The 21,355-nt window shown below is 42.4% G+C and overlaps 1 protein-coding gene across 1 annotated transcript in view; it reads left to right on the top strand.

Annotated features, from left to right (window-relative positions):
• ARHGAP22 (Rho GTPase activating protein 22) overlaps positions 1–16,076 on the top strand; it is a 135,651-nt gene extending 119,575 nt beyond the window's left edge. Inside the window, exons 8-12 of the mRNA XM_059821163.1 lie at positions 915–1,047; positions 5,759–5,832; positions 7,693–7,814; positions 10,640–11,543; positions 15,848–16,076. Of these exons, the coding sequence (XP_059677146.1) occupies positions 915–1,047; positions 5,759–5,832; positions 7,693–7,814; positions 10,640–11,543; positions 15,848–16,076 (1,462 nt within the window). The remainder of the gene's footprint in view (positions 1–914; positions 1,048–5,758; positions 5,833–7,692; positions 7,815–10,639; positions 11,544–15,847) is intronic.
• The last annotated feature ends 5,279 nt before the right edge of the window (positions 16,077–21,355 follow it).

Raw genomic sequence — 21,355 nt, 5'->3', positions numbered from 1 at the left:
TTTTCTCACAGTTCTTTAAAGACTGTTAGGGCAATGGTGGGTAGTGGGGAGCTGGTGACAGAATCTGTTTGGACTTCCAACGGTCGAAACCTTTGAGGAGGCCATTTGCAAAGATTAGCAAAGTTGTACAATAGGAGACTTGGAATGAGGGAGAGGTATCGCCATATATCAAAAGCTGCGTAGGAGATAGAAAGGGAAGAACAGGTGCATCTTCATCATGGGATCTGTCACCTCAACCCCAACTTAAAGCAAAGGAGAGAGAAGAGGAACACCTGGAGTGTGAGAGAAAAGAAAAGCTGATATCCCAGCATAACAGATGGGCTAGGAAATGCCAGATACCCCAGCCTGGGGGGTGTGTGATGTGACCCACAAGCTGTGCAGCTGTGCCAAATGGCAATAGAGAGCCTGGAAGAAATACAGCTTTCTCCATTTTTTTCTGAATGATTGACCAGGACACTTGGGAGCCTGGCCCATCAGATGCAGCTGGGTGCTGGCTGGGGCGAGTATTGGGCAAGAGGGCTCAGTGGGAGGATCAGAGGTTATGTTTGATTACATGAGGATGCAGACCTCTATTGTCAGTGCTACGTGATCACTGTGCACTTCCTGGACTGTATTGCTCACATTCCTGATCCACGTTAGCTGAGGAACCACAGCAGTATCATGGGTATATCCCTTCCACTGCCTGTATTGCCCAAGATGCCTTTGTACCTTGACAAAATGGGAGAATTCCCCTGTTCCCAGGTAGACACACACCCCCACACCCCCCGCCTAGTACAAACGTGGCAGAACAGCTTCCTTCTATGCGCTTAATTTGTCCCCGTCCCTAAGAGGCACCTTGATGCACCCACAACAAAAGGCATCAAGATTTGGGGTAGTGTGGGTTTCTAAATTTCCTTCCCTTTTCTCTATTGCAGCAACACAGATGTTCACACTGTGGCATCCCTCCTGAAGCTTTACCTTCGAGAGCTGCCAGAGCCTGTCATCCCCTTTGCCAAATATGAAGATTTTCTTTCTTGCGGACAGCTGCTCTCAAAAGATGAGGGAGAGGTCAGTGATCCTTCTAATCTGCTTCCTTCTACCTTGAAGGTTGTTCCCAAGACTCAACGTAATACAGCTTGGTTCTTATCACTCTTCAGTTCTGATTTAAATCAATGAAGTTCCTGGGAACCTTCCCCTGAATTTTCCTGAAGATGCGAATTGGGCATTAATATCACAGGCTCCTGCTTGAAGCAGGAGCTTTTTTGAAGTCATCTTGTAGCCTGGTGCTTCTTTCTTCTGAACAAAGCTGTTCTGTAGCATAATCGGCAAGAGATGCAACATAGGAGGTCTGGGTTCCTTTCCTAGCCTTGCTGTTGACTCATTAGCAAGCTGTATGAAGTCACTCCCTTTTTCTGTGTTTTCAGTTTCATATATCAGAAGAGCATGTTTTGCTTCCCAAAGTTTTTGGTGGGTGAGACGTTCATCAGTGTGATGGTCTTTCTATTTCTTAGAGGAAAGGCTCTACAAAAGGGCAGGCTATGATACTATCCCAAAATGGGGGAAATAACGCTTTGAATACTTTGACGCAACCTTTTTATGGTGTTCCGCTCTTTGGTTTCCAGGCAAAGGGGCTGACAAAAACCTCAAAGTCTGTGGCAATCATGGAAATTTTGATTCACTGCTTGGGAGGAGCAGGATAATTTACAATATGATTGATTGTTCTGTTTCATTCATATTGTTCCTCTTGTGGTGATGCCTGAGCTCTTTGCTGACTGCAAAGGCACGTTGGATCTGGTCTAATGCAGGTGGAACCGTGCCACCTTCTAAAACAGCGCTTTAAAGAAGCTGTAAGGGTTGTTACTAGTGTCAGCTAAAGAAGCAAAGGCTTGAGGGCTTATAAGTCTCAGTCCACAGTTCTGTCCCTTTCTGTGTGTGGCCTGAAGAGCGTGCTCGCATCTTTGTCTCTGGTGGGGACTGTAAAAACTGTTCTTTACTGAGAGCCTGGGGTTCACCTTTAGTTCAAGTGGCAGAAGACTCTGGGGAGATTCAGTCCTTCACGATGCTCATAGGAAGATACTTTTTTGCATGCATCGAATGTGCGTATCGAATGTGGTAATGTCAGTTTTTTACGGATAAAAGGCAAGTTTGCTACTATCTGTACTCATATGATGTATTCTCAAGCCAACTCCGAGAAAGCCAGTTTCTGTGCATGATACAGCATATTACCACAAATAGATATGCGTTTGCATCCTGGATACAGCCACATCAGTGTGTCAGTGCACTAGTGTTGTCTTTTAATAGGTACAGGTATGTGTCTCCTAGCTCCAAAACTTGCTCATTTTCTGCCTTATCCTCAGTCAGCTCAGGTGTCTCTGCAGGGTGCTATGTTACAGACAGCACAACAGTTGATTTCACAAGAAACAGCAGCACTTCTAAGGCAGGGGAGCTGGTTTCATTTTGGTCATAAGATGTGCAGACTGGGAAGTTTTGGATCCATTAAGCAGTATTGCACAAGAGTAGAGACACTGCCAAGTTGGGCAAACGTAACTGTGTATCAGTTGCTCAGCTTATTAACTATGTAGTTTGCCTGATTTTGCCTGCACAGGCTGCAGCAGTTTGGGAAGCAACATCTGTGTTGGTTTTGTTGGGAGCAAGGCCAGACTCAAATGACTTGTAGTGCAGTATTCTCTTTGTATTAGAAAGGCGATAGGGACCACTAGGTAGCCAAAATGAAAGCTTACAAAATATGGTACTGCTGATAGCACAAACTTGTCTTGTTAAGCTGCTGTTGTAAACATAACCATTTTTTTTTGTCAGGAAAATCTGAAACCTCAACAAAGACTGTTTGCTTTTTCAGAAAGGAAGGTGGAGTGCACACACCAAGGGTGGAGAGGCTGTACGTGCACAGTAGCACCTGGAGCAGAATGTAGCACAAAGTAATACCCAGCCTGTAGGGCCTGACTCGCCTCTCACATGGAAAGTCCCCCTGCTAAAAAATGTGGTTTCACTGAAACGGTAATTTTTTAGCACAATATGATAAGCAGGGAATTTCAAAATCAAGTGTTTAATTTTTTAAAAGTATTTGGAAACAAAATGTAATCTATTGTTTTAATTTGAAGTACTATTTTGTTTTCATTTTTCACTTGGAAGTTTTGAATGAGACTTTTAGACTTAAAATATAATTTTCTTTAGTTTTGTACACCCACTCCCCAAGAAAAACAGAATTACTTGAGGAAAAATAGCCATTCAGATAAAATTGTTGGCACCTCATGCTGCTACATTGTGACCATAGATAGGAATTATTATGATGTTAGCTTGGCCTAATCTCCATCTGCAGCAAAAAATAGTCCAGCACTGCCCTAAGCTTTCCAATTTTTATTCAGATTGCTGTTCATCTTCATTTTGCACCAAACAAATCTCTGGTGTTGGAACGCAGACAGAAGCATAACAGAGACCTTGGGTTGTGCTGAGGCCTCTAGGTATCTCAGCAGGACTGCAGCATTAAAAAAGACTTGATTCTGATCCCAACTGGTTGGAAGAAGGGATTGAAAATGAAAAACAATTTTGGAGTATGAATAAATGAAAGATCTTCAAATATCTAAGAACTCATTTGAGTCTGAGCTGACTTGACATGGTAGTATTTTAGCCTTCACTGCTGCCTGTACTCTAGAGATGCACACAGCAGTTCAGTGGGCTCAGCCTTGTGGCTTTGAGTTTTTAAAGGGGGGTCTGGTCTGAATTTGGGTGAACATCTGAAGTATTGCTAGTATTCCAGCCCAACTAGAAGCTCCTAATTGGTGCTGATCTGTTACACACATTGCAAAATCCTTAGTTTTGGGATCACTCCTTGGAAAGCATGCATCTGTGGTAAATTAGACATGCAGCATGTTCAAGGAGGTAGGAGTTATTAGTGCAAAATACCATGCTGAATGACAGTGCAGTGCCTCTGTTGCTTGCTTGGCTGCAGCTGTAAGCATGTTCAGTGCTATTTGTTAATAAAGCAGCAGTTTCTAGCCTGCATTTTCCTTTATGCTTTCGCTGTGGTGTTACTAGGCTCAGCCTTCTGCCATCTGTTGTTCAGGTGGTTGGTGGGTACAAATCTGTGGCAGAGCTGGTAGATGCTGCAGCAGGAGAGAAAGATTTTTTTAACCTGGCAAATGTTTGTACCTCAATGAATATGATGATACTCTCTATGTAAAGCCATGTTTGAGGTTCCTCATGACAGAGCATGGATGATAAATTTTTAGAACCTTTTTTTCTTTCAGGTAGCATCTTGTACCTTTAGGTCATGTTTCCAGCTGTTCACAACTGCCTGCAGTTTCTGTTCCAAAGCCCCCTCTTGCATCCAGTGTAGCCATGGTATTTTAATGCAGAGCACTTGAAATACAGTGCCAAATACCATCCTGATTTCTGTATTTGAAATAAATTGGGTTACAGAGGAAAATTCAAGAGGGAATTAGGTCTGTTAGCTCACCTATTTCTAGTTCAAACTCCTCACTTGGAAGCTGGATGACCTGAACAACTGACCTTAACCTTCACATCAGTAGCAGCTGTCCTTGATTCAGATGTTTTCAGAAGTTTAAAAAAGATTGAGATTTTCAAAAGTGACTGGTCTTTTATTGGTGTCTCCATTGTTGTCACTGTTAAACCAGCATAATTTTTAAGCTAAGGAATTAAAAAGAATTTACTGCTTTTAAGAATTCTTTTTTAAGTTTCAGTTTTTTATTAGAGGACTTTTTTTGTGCTGGGACATACAGAATAAAAAAGTGTCTGTACATTCAGAACATTATTAGCAGGAATACAGACTGCTCTCTGGATCTTTTTGACTTGTCTGGACCAGAGAAATCGGGAAGATCTTGTAAGAGGCTGGCCAACAGAATTCCCTCCCTAACAGTCCTTAATAAATCAAGGAAAGTTTGAAATGAATGTCCAACTGTGCTTCTTCGGCTTGGAACCAGCTGCTTCTGGAATTTCTCCATCATTACTTAGCAGCCTTCCATCATTGGTTAGCAGCTATCACTCTTCCCAGATGTGCTTGGGTATCTATTTTCCCACAAAAGGTTTAGTCGTCTCAAAAAATAAGCAAATCTCCAGGGCAACTGCAGCATTGACAGGACCAAGCAAATGATGCTTGGGACTGTATAAGGCCAATAGCCTTCTGAGTCAGAGGTTTTCATTAGATGATTTAAGTAGCTTCAGGGTTTTAAATCACTCCTCCAGCAGATATCTCATCTTACATGTTAATGTAAAGACAGAAATTTTATGAGGAAGTATGTCACCGCTCAGAATGACTACAAATGGAAGTAATTAAAAAGGAGGTAGTTGAATTGGAATGTTGTTTAGCTTTCGTAAGAAAAAAACCCTCTCGTCTGCTCAGTTGAGCATTACTGCAATGTATTTATACTACACTCAATGCCCCAAAGCTTCAAATAGGCCAGGTGCTGAGAAGGCACATTTGCTGGTACATTTATACCAATGCCAGTGGACAGACTTTGAAGACTAGCAGGCCTTGCTAATTGAAGGCTTCCACATCAACCATTAAAGTTGACAGGAGGATTTCCACTGATTTTGAGAACCGAATCAAGTTCTGGACATGGGGTTTTGGGTAAGGCACAACACACTGGATGACGCCTTTTTTAAAGCAAAGCTTCTTTGTGTTATCATCTGTTGTTCGCGGTTTTGACTCTGGAAAGAGGACTTTGTAGTACTAAAGGGAAGTCACGTCTGCTTTGCATCATTTATATTAATAGCTCTCCTTCTTGTTTTTCTTGTCCCTCAGGGTACCCAGGAACTGGTTAAACAGGTGAAGAATTTGCCCCAAGCCAACTACAACCTCCTCAAATACATATGCAAGTAAGTGAAATGAACTAACACTTGGAAAAGTCACTAAGTTTCCTGAGGCTCAGTCTTATATGCAAATAATTTACTCTGAAAGTATGAATATTCAACCATCACTTAGATGTAAGTTACTTCTCCTATAAAACATGTGGAGGTGAATGTGCAGCCTGCCTGAAGGAAGCTCTTGGTTTATCCAAGAGCATCAGCCAAGCAAATTGCTGTCACCCACAGCCTTGGCAGCAGGCGTGAATGATACTAATATATTGTATTGTTTATTTCAGAAGCACTTAAAGACCAGTAAAGAAAGGCATTTTTTCCAGGTACTGCATACTTGGAAGATTGATGACACAAGCTGAGTAGCAGATGCAATTGGAATAGCCAGGCTGGCCTCAGCTCTGGTTTGGAAGTGGGGTTGGGAGTCGCTTCCTCTTGGAGTACCAGGGACTCCGCAGCCTTGTCTCCCCTCATCTTTCTGCTGACTCTCCCAGTTTTTGCAAAGTGGGCTGGAATGTGTTTTGGGAGTTGAAATGGACTGTTACCCTACATACAACGTAGTGAACTTTCTGTTGTATTCTAATCTATGTGGTAGTTAGTCCCTTTATGATTAGTGGGAGTTGCACATCTGGAGCAGGCAGTAGACACAAACATTGACATGAAGCCTGTGACTTATTCAAGACATGTCAAGCCCTTCCCAAGTGTACGGACAGATACCATTTCTGAAATGTATTTTTTGAATGCTTTAAAAAATGTATTTTGCCTCACTATGGGCTTCTATAGCCAATTGTTTTAATGTCTGAGACCTCAAAACATGCATGGCTGAGGCAGGGGAATGTAATTATACATGTTTCTAAGTGAAGAACTGAGGAAAGGCAAGTAGAATTTGCTTCTGACGTAGTGAAGAAAATTGAGGGTTCTTGGGTCTCAGCACAATGTCTGCCACAGGGCAAAGCCGCAGAAAAAATGGGAATGCCTAGAAAATTCGTGCTGAAAGTAGAAGCATTCAAAAATTGGCCAAGTAGTGCAGAAAGACAAGGAAATGTTTCCTCGCCAAAACCCATCCAATCATCCAAAACCTAACAACAGTTTAGGAAATGGAATACAGATAGAGTGAGACTGTTCACTTTTGAGGCTACCCAGTCCGATTTCCTGCCGTTGTAGGTCTGCATGTCATATAGTCCTTTTTACAACTTGGCTAATTATGTACAAGCGATTTAGGTGTTTGTTACAGCCTTTTGCCTACTATAACTTCTATTGGGAGGCTGTTCCAAATTACAAAAACTGTTAGAAGCTTTCTGCTGATTTCCAGCTTATACATATGGATAGCCAGTCTGTCTGGATTTCCTCATGTGCTATCTTTGGCTTGCATAGTCTTTTTCTTGTATTGATGTTTGCCCGTTCTTGTGAATGATGATGCATTAACAAGAAGCGTTTGGGCTACCTCTTGATATGTATTTTGTTAGATTCAAGCAACAAAGCTCTTTCCACAGGCTGCTAGTTCTAGGACGAGGAGATGAGTGAAATGTCTTTTCACTTCTGTTATACCTGTAAGTGAAAAATGGCAGAAGTCAATCTGTGTAATTGGAGAATCCCTATAAAAATGTGAAAATCTGTACTTTCATACCCAGTAGAAGGCTGGACCCCTGGTAGGCTGATACCTTTGGCAGAAACCATCCTGTCTTCTCTTGCTCTCATACACTAGGAGGGATCTGGGGTATCGAGTATCTAAGCTGCATTAGTCCCTAGAAGCATTTCAGATATGAGGATCGTATTAACACAGGACAAAACTGTTCCTGCCCCAGAATGCTTACAGTCTGAGTATGAGAAGTGACTTATTATTCCTCTCCTCCTTTGATTTTTCTTGGCGGGCTTTTCAAGGTTCCTTGATGAAGTTCAGGCTCACTCCAGCGTTAACAAGATGAGTGTCCAGAACCTGGCTACAGTATTTGGACCAAATATATTACGACCCAAAATGGAAGATCCAGTGACCATGATGGAAGGTAGGTACTACTCTTGTGAGATAACACAATACCTGTGTCTTGGAGCTGTAAGAGTATGCTGGAAGTCATACATTCCTTGGTAGCTGTATCACTTGACTGCAGAGTCAGCAACAAGTCAAGTAATCCCTTTCATCAGCGCCTGTGAGGGGATGTGCCCCTTGGCCTCTGTTATCCCACTCACCGCTGGCCTGGGAGTGTCTCTCCTCTCCACCATATGGAGACGCCTCTACCCTGTTTTAAGTTGTTATGTGAAAATCTTTTTGAACCCACTGCTAAAATGAAAGCTCAAATTTTATTCAGAAGGACCATGTTTAAGTACCAAACTGCTATGGTTTAGTATTGGTGCATTCAGGTGGTTAGACAGCTCCCTGCAGAGGACATCCAGTCCACAATGAAAGAGGTACTGTAGTTTCTGCTGTGCCATAGAAGCTATGACTTGGTTTCTTAGACGTGCTGTCTTCTAAGCAGGCTGTGTATGCATCACAGCTTCACAGAACCCAAGGAATAAGTTGAAAATCACTGTTAATTTTAGATGTAAAAATCTGAAGCTTGAAAATTATCTGCCTCTATATGGGTCAGAAAATGTCCAGGGCATGATCTCTGGCTGGCTGCCACTAGGGCTGGGATACATACAGCCCCTCTCCCAGGTGGCACTGGAGCACAACTACTGTGGTGCAAGTTTCAGCAGGGTTTTTGCATCAAGTTTTGTGGGATCTTGGCAAGTCTGCAAAAAGAATTGATGGATTCATCCAGCATTAGACACAGATGGAGATGCTGTGCCCAGCATGTCTGAACTCTGCCCTGGCACTGCTGCCTAGTTGCAGGGGAGGGCTGACGTGGTGTTCTGCGTGGTGGAAATCCTTCACAGAACGTCAGCGTTATTACGCCTTAGCAGCAGCAGTGCCTTTAGCTCTGCACAGGTGACCTCTGAAGAACACGGCAGATGTGTGCCCCATAGATTGCAACCCACTATAAGGTAATGAGCCAACTTCAGAGCATGGCCTGACATACTATAGTTGTTCAGGGACCCGAAGCCTGCCACAGAGATGTGGGCTATATTATTAAGGGTAGTTTGAGACCTTCCCCTCCAAGGGGGGAAGGCACAAAAATGTGGGGAGGATAAAAAGGGAGTGCAGGAGCAGATGCTGGGTTATTCAGCATTACAAAGGTGGGGATAGCTGAAATCTTAATCTGTTGTGTGACGCTGTGACTTGTCCTAGTGGCCACTTGGCCAGCGGTTGATAAGACTTTTACAGCCTTGGCCAACAGCATGCTTTTTGTTCAGTTGGTACAGATGATAAGTTTGGGTTCAGTTCTCCTCAGGCATTTCATTATGCAGTTCAGCTGATGGTAGAGGTGCTTGTACTGTGTGTAGGTGCACAGGTGCCACAGATGCTGTGGTCTCATGGTCTCTTCTAATCATCATATGAAAACACTGCAGTGACCTGACCTAGAATTCTGTATTACCACAGACCTGAACCGTAGAAAAATGGGGATCCGGTGACTGGATTTTTAGACTTAATCATTATACTTATAAGCAACAGCACTGGGAATGTTTTGTTTTATTGTTAGTCGAGGATGGAAGATTGGTTAAATGGAAATAATGGAGAGTGGAAAGACTCTCAACAAATTTTTTTTAGCTTCAGGGTAATACAGATCTGCTAAATCAACTGATACAGAAAAATACTGCTGCCAATTCTTAACAAAAAGCACTTTAATTGTGCTCTCTTCAAACTCAAACTATGAATTTCAAATAGAAATATCTTAAGTTTGACAGCTAGATTGTTAGGAATGCCCTTATCTCCAGAGAGGTTTATTTCTCTCCCTGCACTCACAGACATAAAACAGAAGTTGTAGGTGAGTTCAGTACCTCTTGCTATCAGGCCGAAACCTTATTATTAAATTCAGGCTCTTATCTTGAACCCCTGAATATGTTAGTCTTACTCTCTATTTCAGACAATGATTAAAGATAGAATTAATTACGTATTTGCTCTTTTTAAGGTTTTCCTCTTTTGTAGAAAATGCTTTGTATTAGGTTTGGGAAGTGGTGTTCTCTAGTTCATAATGGTCTACTCCACTACTGGAAAACAATGACAACTCATTTCTGTGGATTTAAATAATTGCAAGTACTTGCTGTACACCTTCTGCAGGTGCATGTATGTCATACTTTCTCCAAGTTTCTCAGTACGCTAAGAGTGCAGCAGAAGGCCTGAGCTGAAATCGGGTTCTTCAGTAAATGCTAGCTCTGCGCCTGTTAAGAGTATGAAACTGGGTGCAACATAGTTGTGGAAACCTGCTGGTTTTGGAAGCTGGACAGAGAGGTGCTCCATCCCAGCTAATAGGTTAGTGTGTTCAGGATCCAGCATGCACTTCTGCACAGGGTTATGCTGTCCATCACCGGGCTATGCTGTCCTGCATGGATGCACATGCTGAGATTGATGCTGGCTCTGAACCCCATGCCATGGTGTAGTACAGACATGCCCTCTTTTCTAGGTCTCCTTGTCTTCTGTCATCCTTAAAAGGTGTACTTAAGCAGGCCAATTTATTAATTATTGCTACTGATCATTTTTACTGTGCTAGTCAGCTGCATTCATGAGTTGGTCTGCCACGTGCATCCTTCACAGTCCCCATTTCCAGCAACAGGAACGATTCCTGTCTCTTGCAGTCCCGTACAGAAAGGCCCAGAGCAGTTGTTTGTGCAGACCCATTGCAGTGCACGGTGGCCCCAGGTCTGCCTCCCAAGGAGCTCACGGGGCATCTCACAGACAGGGGCAAGTGTCTGAGGTCTTCTGTGTCAACTGCTTGCCTTTGTTTTCTCTCCACAGGCACCTCACTAGTTCAGCACCTGATGACAGTGCTGATAAGTGAACAGGGGCGAATCTTTGCTGTTCCTCAGGCAGATGTGCCAGGGAGCCAGCTGGAAATCAGACCTGTGCGTCAGCGCAGTACTGTGGAGTGGATCTCCGAGGAGGACGGAGAGGACAGCAGGTCGGAGGACAGCGTTCCCAGCCCCGCTGATTTGCCTTCTAGCAATGCTGTGGCACTAGAGACCACTCCTGGACCTGCGGTGAAAAACACTCCTTCAGAGCACAGTGGCAAATTGACCCAGCCTGCCACCAGCCCCAACAAAAGAGTGCAGACACTGCCTGCGTGGAAATACTCCTTCCGCCATCAGGGAGCACGGTCTGTGAGTCCAAAGCTGGGCAGCTCATCCTTAGATATCCCCAACCTCTCCTCCGGTGGGAATTGGTTGATGAATGGACTGTACTCCCTCCGAGGCCATCGCCGGACAGCCTCTGGGGAACGAGTTAAAGACTCGTGTTCTTCCCAGAGACTCTCTACTTACGACAACGTCCCTTCGTCCAGCCTCTCGCTTAGCACACACAGTATGGCCAGCACCACATGGTCTACGTCATCATGTGAAATCTCTGTGGTGGACTCAGTCAGCAGCTGCCCAGCCTGCCGGGCCAGTGACTCTTCTGCTTTAAGCTCTCTCAAAACTGAGTGGATAACTCAGGGCTCACTGTCTCAGAGTGAGGTCAAGACTGCAGATCTGGAGAACAGCATCGACAGGTTTGAAGCATGCAGCAGCAGCAGCAGTGAACAGAGCAACCCAGCCGCAGCTTCCAGAGACTCTGTCAAATGCTCTAGGGCCTTACAGAGCTTGGTGGTGGAGCTAAAGACAGAACTGAGCAAACAGAGGACTGAGTATGAGACTAGTATCAAAAGGTAATGTCATCTGCAGGGGGGACAAGGAAGTCGTCTGTCAGCACTACCCCTGTTTGAACATGGTTGTGGGCTACCAAGCATATCAGGTTCTCAGACCTGGAGTTTGGGTTTGGGAGACAGCAGATTTGGTTCTGCTTTTTCCTCACTGCTCCCTGAATCCAACTTTTCTCTCTCTCATCTAAGAGAGGACGAAAAAAAATGGGATTTTCTTCACACAGGGAATTCCAATATTTCACATTCTATGTTTGCAGCGGAAATCAGAATTGCAACAGGTAATGCCGGTCTGCTTTTTCTCAGTGTCCTGGGAGAAACAGCAAAGCAAACATCTGTCTTGGAGGGAGGGATTGGGACCCACGGTGGTCAGGCCTCAACAAGGAACTCTGTTGGTCTGTGCAGGTGCTGAGATTTGTACCAAATCAGTCTGAAATTGAGGGCTTCTTGTTGCTTTTCCCAACAGAAACATTCTTCAGGAAACTGATTTTGACTATTGTCCAGGGGTTTTTTTGGTGGTGGTGGTGTTGGGACTGCATCTCAGTTACAGCTTTTTCAGCAGCCCTTTCGTGTTGAACTTCTAGAAACCTTGCTTTTGATTTTTGATGTAGTGGTCCTTTGCTCACTTGGCCAGCTACTGACTCAAAGTAGCAGCAAGGTGCTGCTTGTCCAGCAAATACATGAAGAACAGTGTGCAGGTCTTTGCCCAATCTGATGTTTACTGCAACTGCTGGTGCTGTCCTTTAGATCTGTGCTCAGAAAAATGCCTTCCAGGAGAGGTGTGTGTGAGGGCAGGGGCTGTAGGAAGTAGAAAGTATTAATAACTAGGAAGTCATATTTATTCATTTGTGTGCATTAGTGTATTAGGTTTTATGAGTGTAAGCGCTTAATAGAATGACTTTCAGGCAAGTACTCAGGGAAATATGCACATGAAATATTGTTGCTTAAAGGAATGACATGTTTTAATATACAGCCATATGCAAAATTGCACACCATGTTATAATACAGAAGAATCATCATTGACCTGGGCTCTGCAGCACTGGTACTTTGTACTGAAGAAGGGCTGTAGTCCCATTTCTTACAAATAGTTGAGTTCTCAGCTCCTTCTGTGTGTTAAGGTGTTAACGTTACACTCCTTCAATTATTAAAACTCTGGTAGCATTTACGTGCCTCAATTTCCAATCAGTTTCCAAACATGGTACCAAAAGCACATATGACTGTTTGTAGGAATTGTATAGCACAGCTTTAGGCCACATTTGTTGCCTCTTTTTTCTTGTTAATTTCTCAAGAATGTACCTGAACTGTCATCTCTTCCAGTGGGCCAGCTGTTAAGGTAGGACTTTCACTTGCTACTTTCCTGCTTTATTTTATGATTATTTCCTATGGTGGTGGCTCGCCTGCCTCTGCAGCTTTTCTGCCTCTTGCACTGTACTGCCTTGGTATGTGAGGCTGGAAGGAGAATCAGGCCACGTAGCAGTTTCAGTTTTCTCCCATCACAGAGTGGGAGAAAAGCCTACCCCCACCTTGTTGTGTTCCAGGTAGAAGAGCTGATGAGAATAACACTAGTTGCTAGGCTGGTGTGTTGGAAAAGTTCTGTGTGAATGAGGATGATAGTTCATGGCTTTTTTTTTTTTTTTTTTTTTTTAGATGCCCTAACTGATGCAGAGGGGGAGGGAGATGAGAGTATGTGCCTTGCATTTAATTCTGTAGAGCTGCCCTGGCAAGCCTTGTTGCATGGATACACAGTAATAAACAGGAAGGAGACCAGGCTGCAGAACTTGGAAATGTGTATCATCTGCACATTTTTACCTGCTGTCTGGGGGAAGAGATGGCTTTCCACCTCTTACCAGTAAAACTGTTCCAATGGGGCCTTCAGCTGTTGATGTCAGGGTCATCCAGAAAGACCTGTTCTTCATTCCAGCTGTTAAGCATTTTCAGCTATAACACCTGCTTTTCCCCTTCACTTGGACAGGACAGAGAGCACCGTGGCTGGAGGGGAGGACTATAAATTGGCCAGGTCTCACAGGGCAAAGTAGCTAAGAGGAAAATGCCTACTGAACTAATAGTTTCATAAAACCAGGCAAGGTGCAATCACTGCCTTTTTGTATTAAATAGGATGATTCCAGCTGTTCAGGATTACAGCCCGAAGGATCTTGCTGTCAAGTCTAAGCATTTCAAGCCAAGTTTTTCAGCTCTCAAAAATTTTGCAATCCTTTTACTACATCTGCAGCAATTTACATGTGCAAAAATATGTTCCTTTTGAGACCGCATGAAAGTCTGCTTCTGTGGAAAGACAGGAGCTAACTAGCAAAGAAGGGAGGCCACTTAGCAGGAAAACTTTGGGCTGCCTCACTAGCTTTACTTTATTGAAGATAATTTAGTCCCCAAAAGTAATAATTAGTTCCTTTACAATTGTATGTGTGCTTGTGTGGTTTGCAGAACTCAGTGTGTGTAGCAGGGCATGTTTTAATGAAGGAATATGAGCTTTTTGTTGGCACATACATACATAAGTAAGTGGAGGGAAAGCAGAGTCAGTACCTGCCTGGGGCAGAGGTAAGGAACACTTGCTGATGGAAAAGCTGTTATTTATCATCATCAACTGCCCATTTTCTCTCTCTTAGTCAGAGGGAGGCAAGTTTTATGGCCTTCCTGTAACCAGTCTGTTCCAGAGCATTTCTCCCTCGAGGTTAGTATAATTATCAGGCATTTTCTGTTGAGTTTCAGTAATTCACTTTTACCACCTGGGACTCTTAAGAAATGGGAAGTATCTTGGAGAGGACTACTATGTTGTGTATGTAAAAAGACAGTAAGACTGTGACCTTATGTAATTTGGAACATGGACAGCTAGTCTAGGCTGCTGTAGCTGACCCCTTAAACTTCATGGTAGAAAACTTTAATTCGTAGCTCAGATCCATAGGACGTAACAAAAATGTTAGGGGCAGGGGGGAAGGAAGGGAAGCATCCGAGTGTCAGAAATAGTCCTCTTGTATTACAGAAAACAGCAATCTGGGTGATGAAAGTTTGCCTTCACCAAGATGGGCAGGTTTTGCAGACCTACTGCACATTTCTGTTCACTCATCAGTGCAGCTGTTGGTCTGCTGGACTTGGTAATCAGTGCACTTACTTACATGTGACTTACTTTCCAATTTGTTGTGAAAGTTGTGGCAATGATCATACTGCCATCCTTAGTGTATGTGAAGGAACAGGTTAAGGGGATGCACTGCATTGCCTGCATAATTGTCACAAAATGGAATTCAGAGCCTTCTGCGACTGTCACAAAGGTCCCTTTTTTCTTGTTGTGGAGTCTGTAGTGTGCCATTGTTGAGTGTCGTTTACCCTGTCTTAAAAATAACCCATTCACAGTTTTACAGCAAAGCCAGGCATCCCAGTTTCACAGCTGGGTTTTATACTGATCAATCAACCCAAGAGGTGGTGTGTTTGGTTGTTTGTTTTTTTCTTTGAAGTTAGAGGGGGGACACATTTCCTAGGAAAAGTCTGATTTTTAAAATATTACTCTAGTGATCAGAAATTCCTATCTGGATATACTCCCTCCTCCGTATTATTAACACCACTACTCTGTCTTGCGATTAGGAAACATGAGAGGGACAGCAAGTGATGTGCCTTCTGCACTTGTTTCAAATCAAAAAAACATGAACCTTGTTCTTTGACATCCTTAGAGAAAAGTTCTGAGTCTTGCATTAGAGTTTTGTGCACAGATGAACTACTTAAGGTCTGTTCTTCAGATTCTTCCTCATATGAAAAGTTGATTTTTGTAAAACCTTGTACAGTATGAAAAAATTCTATTCCCTCACCCCAATATCAGTGACAAACTTTACAGAAAATGCCATAAAATGGACGGTGAGGAAGTACTGTGACCTCATTCCTACCTGACCTCCAAGGATGTTCCTCTGTACTGGATATCCATATAGGGAGACACAGTATCAGGATGGAAACAGAGATTAAAAGATTATTTTGGAATTATATATTTCAACTCAGTCTAACTGAGGAGTTACTACATCTCTTCAGACATTCAGTCTGTTGCCCCAAAGTAAGCATCGTTTTGTAAGACTTGAGCATATTTTCTCGAGATGCAAACAGAGTAGGCTCCAGCTTTCAAGGAGTCTCTGCCTTTAAACTCAACGTTAATGAAATAGCAACTAGTGCCCACCTTTAAAACTTCCTCTTAGAATGAAGATATTTCAGCTCTAATTTGAACAACTTATATTTATTATAGCTATCACCAGTATTTATCTAGCCACTTAAAAAAACCTCTTTTGTTTCTTCTCCCTCTCTCTCTCTCCTTTGGTTTTAAGAATTGAAGAAACAAGTGCAGACCTGAGGAAACAAGTGGTTAGGTTAGAAGAAGAACTGGACCAAGAACGAAAGAAATACACAATGCTGGAGATAAAGCTGAGGAATTCTGAACGTGCTCGTGAAGATGCTGAGAAGAGAAATCACCTCCTACAGAAGGAAATGGAAGAGTTTTTTTCAACATTAGGATGTTTAACTGTTGGGAGTCAAAGTGCTAAAGTCCCCAAGTAGAACAAGCTGATGTACAGCATGGACAATTCTATTTCTGGCAAAACCAGTGAAAATGCACATTTCATTCTGGTATACTCATGTATCATGAGTAATCCTACAGTGATTGTACTCTTGGTGACACTTGCTCTGTTGTCCTTACATGTGCTGTAGTATTGGGGCCAGCTGGGAAAGACTGCTAAACATAATGCTTGAAAGTTTAGATGTCAGGTGGGCAGAAGAAAGAGTGGGCAGCCTTTTTATCCACAGATCAAAACATACTATTCCCCATAGCTGTACTGCTGCCATCTTTGGATTTACTGCACCATCCTTTTGCTGGCTCAAGGACAGTGGAAAGTCCTGCAAGGTGGGTGGGACGGCCAGAACTGATGGACATGCTGAGCCTGGAGCTGAGGGCCTCCTACACTTGCGCTTAGGAAGATGGCAGTTCCAGTTGTCACCACATTCAATGTGGTTTAGCATATGGATTTAAGATGAGGTGTTTTTCCTCCTCACTCCCTACATAAAGTTTGTTCAAATTTCTCATTCCTTAAACTGGCATTATTTTATGAAGATGCTTTGAAAACAAAGATACCAAAATCCTGACAATTCATTAAAGTTGTCCCTTATTCACTGTACAGCTCTGGTGCTTCACAAAAATGTGACTTACTTATTGAAGTGTGATTAATAATCAGATCGGCCACACAAGCTCTGTGGAACTTTAAAAATGCACATTTTGCCCTAGGTATCTAGGGGTTTTTTTGAGCCAAAAATAGAGCAGTATTAGCTGCAAGAAAAAAATCTCAAGTTGATACGTACTCATCAGACATCAAGGTAGCAGAAGAAAGATTCTTATCATCAAAACACATCCAACTGCTGAGGGTTTTTATCTATAAAACTTTAATAGCAAAACCTATGGTAAGAGAAATTAGTGCAATTAGTGCTGGAAAGGGGGAAGGGTGGGATCTATCTTTAACCTTCCCAGGACAATTTATGCTTAGCTGCCTTGTAAGATTTCTCATGACACCAGTTGATTTTTTTTGTTCTTAGTTCACAGGGAGATGAGGTGACAGGAGGAATATATCAAACAACCCAGCAACCTAAGTAAGTTCATTGCTTCTACTAAAGTAATGTCATTAGAAAGAAGCATTAATTTCCAGTCATTAGCTGCCAGGGCTCACTTCCTTTCAAGGGACTTCTTAAAAGAAGTTCTGCATAACGTTTCTAGTGCCCTGAGCCATCACAGCCTGCACACAGAAAACTGTTTCACCAGATTCAGCTTTAACTCCACTCGCCAGCCCAGCACTCACAGCCCTGTTCGCTCTCTGTAGGTATCTTTGGCAGCTGAGGAGTCTCAGAGGAGAAGGATTTTTAACGGAGAAGTGCCACAACAACATGAGCTGGCTAAAGGGAAAAGTATAGACTTAGTGAAGGTGCTTGCTTTATTTAAGTATTTTTTAAAAATGACCTGAATCTGTCTTTTCTTACTAGAGAATATAACTCACTGTTTGGACATAACCTTAGAATGGGCCTTTTTTATGTAACAGCAGATTGTACCCCTTTCAGTATTGACTTTGTCCTCATCATCTCACAGATACCCAGGTATTTCAATATTTAAACATCTGGAAGTTACCTTGTTTCCACCCCACTGTAATGCTTCTCCTTCCTATAGAAATGTAAACCATTTAAAGTGAGCAAAAAGAAACATTTTAACCTAATCTTTCCTGGTTAAGACAAGTCAAGTCAAGCAAGGTGGCAAAGTAAGCTCTGTGGATAGGTTAATTCAGTTATTTCAAAACATTTTCCCTTCTTCCCAGAATTTCCAGCCGTGCTGGATTCCTTACTGCCCTGGTGTCAGGCAGCGTGGCAGGGACCTGGGCGTTCAACAGCAGCAGCCTGCCACCTGCAGGCACTAGCATTGCCCTTCTCTTTTTTCTTCCACTCCCTCCACCTTGTATTATTACTGATAGTCACAACTGATCCTGCAACGAAGTCGATGGCCCATTTAAAACAGCAGCATTGAGATGCATAATGCGAGAAGCAACTGTCATTAACAATGATTTTGAACTGGAACAGCATAGTGGGTTAGGTAGCATTAAGTACCATGCCAGTCATCACAAAATAAACCTTAATATTAGAGAGTGGCCTGAACTGGGTTGTAATTCTCTGCAATTACAACATCAGGATTGGTAAAAAGAAAGTTTCTACTGAGGCATTCAATCCAAGTAGTAGTAGCAACCAGGTTATTTTAATGTCCTCTTTTAGTCCTACCCCCAGCATGGCTACCTTTCACTTTATCCATCCTGACAGCCCGCATCCCTTAGACTATTTATATTGCATTATCTCCTGTATGGATCAAGTGCAGACTACTCCCTTTAGTTCTGGCACACTACAAACTTAAGAACTGAGCCATGCTGACTGGGAGCCTGAAAACCAAATATGCAAGACAAGCACTAAACAGGACTGCTGACTAACTCTCGGTGAAACCAAATGCAACTGGAATTCTAGATATTCTTTAAGTATTTAAACTTAGGTAACCGCTACGCATAGCACAACTGGGGAGCAAACCCACCTATCCCAAATCTTCAGCTCCAGGATAGGATCATCTGTCATTGAGGATAGAATTCATTCTTCCTTTCAGTATCACAAACGAAACCATATCCACTTAAACTAATTAGTGGAACTAACCATTTCCCGGTTGACTGTTGTGCTCCAGCAACATCTATTCCTCTTGTTCATGAGCAATAAATTTCAGGTCCTTTTGAAGATGATCCACTGCAGTCAATAAAGCCTCCAAGAAGCTGCAAACTACCTGGTTCATGCTAACACACACCACAGCGGGATGTTAATCTAAAGCACAGCAACAGGAGCATGTTAATTTCCTGTCATGGACAATTACGCAAGAAATGGGAACATACTTGTGCTGTTGTACACAACCTCATGGAACACTATGCCATTATTTGAGGATGATACACACTTTCCTAGATGTAAGTCCTGTTTCTGTACTCTTTCCCACCACTTCATTTGCCAAGTTCATGGATCTGAGAGAGCACTGCTTATTTTGTAGACCCTTAGCTTATTATAGCCCCTAGTTTAAAGTGCCAGCTTTCTTAGCAAGTGTTTACAAGATACAGGTTTGTTAGTATTAATAAGACATGACAAAAGGCTAGGTAGATACATTTTTACCATAGCTTTACCTGTGCAATCTTCCCAGCCCCGAACAGCCTTTCCAGTATTATGCAGGCAAAGAAGTGTAAAAAATTTTCAGTTAAAGAAACCCAATGCAAGCATATGCTTAAAAGAAATCCAAAGCCAAACAGCAGCATTCCAGAATAACAAAAAACTTCTGTAGGTCTGCATGGTATTTCTAATATGAAAAGGAAAATTAATAACGATAGCTTATTGATTTCTCTACATTTGCCAAATAGGGCTATGCAAGCCAGCAGCACTATGGAACGTTTCGGTTCTGGGCCAAAGTCACCCCCAGACAAATCCCTGGCAGAGCTAAAAGTGTCTTGGGCTTTGCTCTCTACTTGGAATCAGCTACACTTTATGCTAACGTATACATATTAAAAAGAACATTTCTGAGCCCAACCGCATTCCTAGAAGAGCGCCTCACGAATAGCTGGTCCAGAGAAACAAAGCAGGCTGCACTGTACTGCCCATGGTCACAGTACCTTTCCCTTAAAAATGTACACAAAGACAACGTAACAGCATGCAGACAAACACAACTCGAGGGCATCTTGAGTCTTTGTTTAGAGAAACACTGAGAGCCTGCTGGAAATGAAGGCAATGAAAGGCATTACGTTAGGATTTAGCCCCACTGCAGAGGTGCCAGCGCAGGAAGTGGTCCTGGCACCCAAGTTAGCTCTCCAGTAAGAGAAGTCAGATCCTTCAGGCTTCTCTGAGACTCAGTTTTGAGAAAGATTTTCCTGAGGGCACAGGGACTGGGCCCTACTTTCATACACTAGACAGCCCACGGCTTACCTCTTTCTCCAACGCAGGGTTCTCAGCAGCTGTAATTCCAGGAAAGGTGGCAGCTAGAGTTGGCAGCAAGGAAATAAGAATGAATGCCCAGTGGTCGCAAACACACTTGGTATTATCAGCCTGTGGCACATCCAAAGCCCATGGGAATGGAGAAACGGAAGAAACACGCCACTTTGCCCACAAGTAAGCTCACACACACATAAGGACTTTAAGTACCATTAAAAACAGATGCATTCTCAGGAAGGACTGATGCTAGTAAGACTCCAACTACAGCCTTATTATGAAATCCATATGAAATCTATCCAGCCTAGTAATGAAGAAACACTAAGTGCATAGTGGTCAAACTTTTTTTCCTTTTTTATTTAAAATATCATTATAACCAATTGACATACTAGATAACAATGTATACATTCCAGTGGTGCACATGTAATGACCTATGGCATGAATGATTAAAAAACCCACAATGTTCTCAGTAATGCCCCACCAACAGCTTATTTGGAGGGAATAAAGGAAAAGCAGGAAAAGGTATCAAGTGTGGGGAAGAAAAAAAATAAATTACAGTTTTTCCCCAGTATTTTTAATGATGTATCTTCCCCTTCATATTTATTGGGACAAAATAAAATTAAGAATATATTTCAAAAGGGGCAGAAGGAGTGATCACAATAATTAGGGGTTTCTTCGCAACTTTAGTAATAAAAGTTAAAGAACTCTCAAAAATAGACTAGATATTGGGCCTACAAAAGTAATTCATCTGTATGCAAAGCTTACCAAGAATTATTCCTTTTGTAAAATGTAAAGGATGAGCTGACATTACTAGTAAGCTATTTTTACCTACAAAACCAGACTACAATAATAAAATCACCAATTTACAGCTAACACAATATTCTAGATGTACATTATTGTACACGAGCTATATATTACACATGAACATCTTACGTGAAATATATAAGAAACATACTTACTGATATTGTCTCAACATTGGCCAATAGGTTTATTTTTCTAAAGGAAGTGTATTTTTCTATTCACATTCAGTGTAGTTCCAATAGCAAGGGTTAGCTTTGCTTACTTAAGAAACGTAGAAAGTTTGTGTGAGGTAGTTCAAGAAAACCTAGCTTAAATTTTTAACTGCAGAAGTAGAAACACAATGTGATCTGATTCATAACACATTTCTGTAATGCAGAGATATCTAAAGAAAAGGAGGAGGGAGTGAAAGAGATCACTTAAAATACCACTTTTATCCAGTGCCCTTAACCAAGAATAAATTAAATTAATTGAAAATTTGGGTAGGCAGTAGACTCTCATCACACTTTTCCATT

Source organism: Gavia stellata, chromosome 9, assembly GCF_030936135.1.
Source record: "Gavia stellata isolate bGavSte3 chromosome 9, bGavSte3.hap2, whole genome shotgun sequence".
Taxonomy (NCBI): domain Eukaryota; kingdom Metazoa; phylum Chordata; class Aves; order Gaviiformes; family Gaviidae; genus Gavia; species Gavia stellata.
Note: the sequence above shows the minus strand (reverse complement) of the source record. Positions and strands in the feature narration are given on the sequence as shown.